General features: G+C 34.2%; 1 protein-coding gene across 1 annotated transcript; it reads left to right on the top strand.

The window, feature by feature from the left end:
* The first annotated feature begins 3,695 nt into the window (after window positions 1-3,695).
* Window positions 3,696-4,640, top strand: LOC104867608 (olfactory receptor 7E24). The gene has a single exon (XM_010632016.2). It carries the CDS (start codon window positions 3,696-3,698, stop codon window positions 4,638-4,640), a length of 945 nt encoding a protein of 314 aa, XP_010630318.2.
* Window positions 4,641-6,409: the final 1,769 nt, after the last annotated feature.

Genomic DNA, 6,409 nt, shown 5'->3' with positions numbered 1-6,409 from the left:
GTATCAGATAGCATCTTTCAATTTATTTTTTAATCATTTCAGCTCCACTTATTATCACCATGATGCAGGGAGGGATTTTAATATTTCTGAGAGAATATTGTCATTAGTGTTAAATTTTTGTTGAAGCAACTTCACCAAGGATTATGCACATAAGGGGTGCTCTATTTAGGGTTAATGCCTATAAAATTAAAGCAAATTAAAATATAGCTCTCATTACCCTTATTGATAAGTGTATTTTTATCCGTTATCTCCTGTGTCTTGTAGTCACTCCTTTTCTGTTTGCAGGATATTTTGTTTGTGTTTCTGTGAGTATTTTCATATGTGTGGATAGGAATGATGTTCTTTCCTTTCCAGCTGATTTTCTGAACCTATAGCTTATTTGGCATAGGAGAGACATAAAAAAAAAATGAACATGTGTTCAGCATGTAATGGACCCTTCCCTAATCATCACACTCATAATTAATCAGCATGATGAGAAGATGCTTACTACCTTATTATCTGTAGCTCCATTCCCTTCACAAAGCCTCCATAGATCTAAAGACATTGCAAAATAGCTTTTTTTTTCCGTGTCATGGACACTATAATCTACTCGTATGTATCTCTATAGGTTATTTACAAATAAAATGTCACAAAGGTATCCATGTGTTTAATGGGCACAAATGGAAGGGAAATTGTGATTTTATGCCTCAAGCTTAGGTAGATTAAAAATCTTTGTACCAGGGCTGGGGATTTAACTCAGTGGTTCCACCACCTGCCTCACAAGTGAAAGGACCTGAGTGATCCCTAGTACCAAAAAAGAAAAAATATATATATACCATTTCAGGCTCCAATGCAAATTAATGCAGTTGACTATACTTAATAAGCTTCCTAATTTTTTAATAGTGTACATCTTTATTTTAAAAACAAAATCTCATTGACAATGTGAAATGGGAAGTAAAAGGCTAAAGGTATAGGAAAAGTGGGAAGGGTAGGGGAAAGGTAATAAGGGAAAAGAAAACAATATGAGAATATAAATAATGGAGATAAAGTGTTTGTAAATGGGGAGGGGAGGAAAGGGTGAATGGAGGGTAGGGACAAGGGGTAAAAAACGAGAACAAAGTCCTGTCATGTGAAAGTAAAAGATCCCAATAATGAATGTAACTGTACTGTATACCTAAAATGTACCAATAAACTCAATAAAAAAATCTCATGGGGATCAATGAAAGTAGTCCTACAAGGAAATTTTATAGCAGTGAAATCTCTCATATCAGGAAACAAAGAGAGCCCAAATAAACAACCTAAATATTGAACCTCAAGCTTCAAAAAAAAAAAAAAAAAAAAAAAAGAACAAATCAAGCCTAAGACCCTTATAAGAGAGAAAATTATAAAGGACATGGCATAAATTAATGCAGTTGAGACTGAGAAACCTCACAATTGCTAAATAGTTAAGTTCTAAGTTTCTTTAGTTGCCACATGTGGATGAATGCTATTCTCCTTATTTAATGAGAAGCATTATGAGCTCTTTCTCAAACATTATCAGCACAAACAGAGATGCACACACATTCTGCCCTGCCTAACAGGTCAATGAACCTAACTAACATGCTCCTTTCTTCATTGCTATCCATTGACACAGACACCCAAACTGAAGCAAAATTGCAATGTTATTTCTCATGTGATGATTAAATTTCTTTGTGTGGTATCATTAAGTGATCATTACTGAAAAGATGTCAGGTGTATTTTGAAAGTTTATCTGACAAGAGGATGTATGTAAAAATTAGTTACCTATTATGTGAAAAAATAAAATTTTAAATGCATTATTTTTTGGAAATTAAAAAAATAATACATGTAGCACATATACGATATATTATATTATATATGCAATACATTGTATAACTATTTTGAACATGAATGACAAGGAAAGAAGCACAAGAATTTTGAAAATGCTATCATAATAATTACCTTACAAGGTAAATGATGGCTCTATATCCCTCTCTCACTCTCTCCAGCTCCTCCATGATAAGACTGTGAATTGGTTGAAGAATACCTAAATCCATTAATTGTGGATATAACTTAGCCTGTTTGGGGGGATTGATGAGTTTTGTCCATTTTAAGTATGTTTTTAAGAGAATTAATTGCTAGTGGATTCATAAAGCAGTGTTGACTCGCAGATATTGACAAGAAATTCTACCCATAAAATTCATGACAACAGATTCCTTGGAGGAAAGGAGGGGAGTAAGAAAAATGATAGAAAGTACTCAAATTGTTAAGCAGTTGTTTAGATATCTAAATAACATTAGTGAGGATGTAATTATTATTAAATATTTATATGTAATATAAATAAGTAGTATGAATGGAAGATTTTCTAAATGCCAGAAAATAACCTAAAACAGAGGTTTTCTACTCTCATTGAAGAAAGTGACTAAAAAACTTAAAATTTACACATTCTGACTAATACATTAGGCTAAATTTAGATTATCTGTGTATATGACAAAATATTAAGATAATTACATCCCTAAATTAGAATGAACAGTAATGCAAATTAAATGATTTTCAAAATATATATTTGAGCATCTACATAAGGTAGGTACTTGTCATCCACATTTTGCAGACAAAGGGGAGTACATTATTTACTTATGGGTTTACAAGATTTCACATAACATTTTCTACTCCAGCTAACTTTTAAGGTGTGCTTACATTTTTTGCATACTATTTTGAGGCATTTTCCCTATTAAATCTCAGAATGGCCAGGTGAAAATATGGATCACAGTTCCAATCACACACAGCTGAAATAAGAAAAATACAACTTGTAAAGCAGGAAAGAATGATGTGAAAACCTGCTGGTTAGATTTAAGAAGGCTGGGGCTCAGCCAAGGCTTTGGGACTTTTTCTGTTTCCTATGTCATCAACTGGATACAAGAGGGTTTATGATCAGAATAGCAGTCCTGCATGTTATCAAGCTATGGTAGACTACAGTAAGAAAGAGATATATTATATATCAGATATTTAATGATATTGTATGATAAATACTTCTGCATAAATTATTAAAAGACAAAATTGATTCTTGTCATTTATTATTTATATTAACAAATGCAGTGTACTCTAATTAAATTTGATGCAATTATATCTGTAGATTATGGGCATGTATCTGCTCCTGTAATGTATAAAATTTACTTTAAATGACAAAGATAAAGTTTCACATTAAGTAATTTTTTCACAAACAAATTGTATGCACAATTTATACATAAATGCTGGGTAAACTAAGGCATCTTTAATAGATGAAATCAGAAAAAAATGAAAAATTCATTATTTTTAGCACAATGGATCAAGTGGTGTATCATTGAAGAGAATTAATTTTACTTTAATTTTTATTTTTCTTTTAATTTAATCATATTTTCTTAAAGGAGAATGGCTTCACTACCCTCTATATTCTCTGGAAAATAGTTTTTCACATTTTACTGTGATCAAGCTCTTCAGAAATCTAAGTACTTGGTCTGCTTACACTGTGAAGTAGAGTATCTCAAAAGTAAGTGTGTGCAGAGGAAGTAGAAAACAAACCACCCAACACTGAGTCCTTGATGGTGGAATTATCACAAGAGAGCAATGCACCTGAAGGTTGGGATCTCTGCTGAGAATTTTTGATATTAATACTTGAACTCAGAATATAGGCAGAGTTTGTGTGATAATTTTGTTTCATTTATTTCAGTGAAATTTTAAAAATGTGCTCAAGCAACATGGAAAGGCATAATCTCACACATGTCTCAAAATTCTACCTCATGGGCTTCTCAGAGGATCCAGACCTTCAGCCCATTCTCTTTGGACTCTTCCTGTCCATGTACCTGGTCACAGTGCTTGGAAACCTGCTCATCATCCTGGCTGTCATTTCTGACTCCCACCTCCACATGCCTATGTACTTCTTCCTCTCCAACCTGTCCTTGGCTGACATCTGTTTCACCTCCTCTACAGTCCCAAAGATGATTGTGGACATCCTAACTCATCATAGAGTCATCTCCTATGCAAACTGCCTAACACAGATGTCTCTTTTTATCCTATTTGGATGTATGGATGACATGCTTCTTACTGTGTTGGCCTATGACCGCTTTGTAGCCATCTGCTACCCCTTGCATTATGCAATAATCATGAACCCTCATCGCTGTGTCTTGTTACTTTTACTGTCAGTCTTTGCTAGCCTCTTGGATTCCCAGGTGCACAATTTAATTGCCTTAAAAGTTACATGTTTCAAAGATGTGGAAATTGCTACTTTCTTTTGTGACCCTTCTCAACTTCTTGACCTTTCATGCTCTGATATTTTAATCAAAAACATAGTCGCATATATGGTTGGCATCCTATTTGGTTTTTTTCCTATGTCAGGGATCATTTTCTCCTATTATAAAATTGTATCTGTGATTCTTAAAATCCCCTCACCTCAGGGGAGTTACAAAGCCTTTTCTACCTGTGGTTCTCACCTGTCAGTTGTTTGCTTATTTTATGGAACAGTCCTTGGAACGTATCTTAGTTCAAGTGCATCATATTCTCCAAGCAAGGGCATGGTGGCCTCACTGATGTACACTGTGGTCACCCCTATGCTGAATCCCTTCATCTACAGCCTGAGGAACAGGGATATCAGTAGCGCAATGAAGAGGCTCCACCATTGGAAAATCTAATCCCAGGACCCCCTTTATTTCAAATGTAGCTTAGAAAATTTGGTGAAAAAGAAAATCCAAAGCTCATTTTAAAATTCTTCATCCTTATATTTATTATTTATGAAGTTTTCTTTCTTTATCTTTATGTGTTCTTTTATCATAGAATCATGGGTGATCTAGGGGAGTATTTATTATTGTTCATACAAGTGTAAATTTCAGTTGAGAAAGTGAAATGTTTCTGGAGATGGGTTAAATGAGAGTTTGACACAAAAAATTTATAACATATGTAATCAAAATCTTCACCTAAAGTTACTTAAAATGGTGCCGTTGGATAAGTACATCTTTTCACAATGAAAAATTGAAATAAAAAACTGAGGACTTGTTTTTAAAGGGAAAAATTAACAAAACTAATAATACTCAAATTTTTTCTGTGAAAAGGAAGAGCAGAAATGTTTTGTGACATTTATTTCTTTAAATTTCCATTGAGTTTCTGATATTTTAGATTGGAAAAATGTGTACCAATATGTATAAGTATAAGCACTGTGCATAGAGATTATAAATAAAGTCATGTGATATGACATAACCAGTCTATTTTTTTAGTGTTTGTTTGACATCTTTAGATGCCTGTATCTCCCCTTTCATGTTCATCTAAAACGGAAAGCCTCTATTTGACATTGTCCATAACAATTCCAAGGCTGTCCTTGAGCCTTGCCTGGTCCTCAGGGAGATCGGGAGTGTGGGATATTGGACACCGCATAGTAAACACACAGGCTAGCTCAGAAAGTAATGATCGGAGGATAGGACTGCTGGAAACATTACTTCCTATCAAGAAGACATGTCTGAAAGTTTGGATAGTGAGATGGGATGATAAGATTATGCAGTTTCAGTTAAGAGGACTGTGTAATATATGTACTTGATTGATATGGGGATGCAAAATCTCAGTCAAATTTTCCTTTCCTCCCACATTGGTCCTGCTTTTCATAGATGTCTGTCCAATGATCGCATATTATGGGTATCAGTAAACTATTTCCTCAGATTCTCAGAAAGATTATAGTAGAGAAGACCAATGGGGGACTGTTGAAAATAACCATAACATCATGAAGCAATGACTGAAGATTACCTTACATAAAACATGTAAGTTATGTATTCTAGGAAATCAGTGCTATTTTATGTGTACAATATTTCTGAGTGGAAGCTCCTATAGCACCACAATTTTGTATAGCTAATTACAAGTTGTTGGTTAGAAAACAGTGAAGAAAGGGCTGAGGATTTCACTCAGTGGTTCCAGTGCCTGCTTCACAAGTGCAAGGGCCTGAGTTCAATCCCCAATGCAAAAAACAGTAAAAGAAAAGAAAATAGTGAAGAAATATTTATCAAAAGCTGTCTGAAAACACATACATGACATTTTAACAGGAAAATCCTGGCACATATTTCCTTTGACAGTGCAAGCATGCATTTCTGTTTCCTCTCACTCCAGGAATCACCCATTTATTACTCAACTCTACCATTAGACATTCCAGGTAGTTCACTGTGGACAGAAGGGGGAAAACTGTTGCCTCCACTTTAGAAAGCATATCTAATTTAAGAAGTAAAAATCAAAGATTGAGAAGTTCTACAATGATTAGTAGTGATCTCATGCTTGATCTGACTCCATGCTTTCCTTTATGCTCTCCACATCCCTCTCTTTTCTGACAAATGATCCTTCTTAACATCTACAGGAGAAATGAGTTAAGGTTAGATTTCTCTCCAAATCTGAAAACTGAAAGGAGTTTTACACTCCATTATATAAC

The sequence above is a fragment of the Fukomys damarensis genome, unplaced genomic scaffold (assembly GCF_012274545.1).
Source record: "Fukomys damarensis isolate Sample0158 unplaced genomic scaffold, DMR_v1.0_HiC HiC_scaffold_37, whole genome shotgun sequence".
Classification (NCBI taxonomy): Eukaryota; Metazoa; Chordata; class Mammalia; order Rodentia; family Bathyergidae; genus Fukomys; species Fukomys damarensis.
This window is presented reverse-complemented; position numbering and strand designations above follow the sequence as displayed.

Excerpts from the sequence above, each read along its gene's own strand:
- LOC104867608 (XM_010632016.2), top strand. The coding sequence starts at position 3,696 with ATGTGCTCAAGCAACATGGAAAGGCATAATCTCACACATGTCTCAAAA.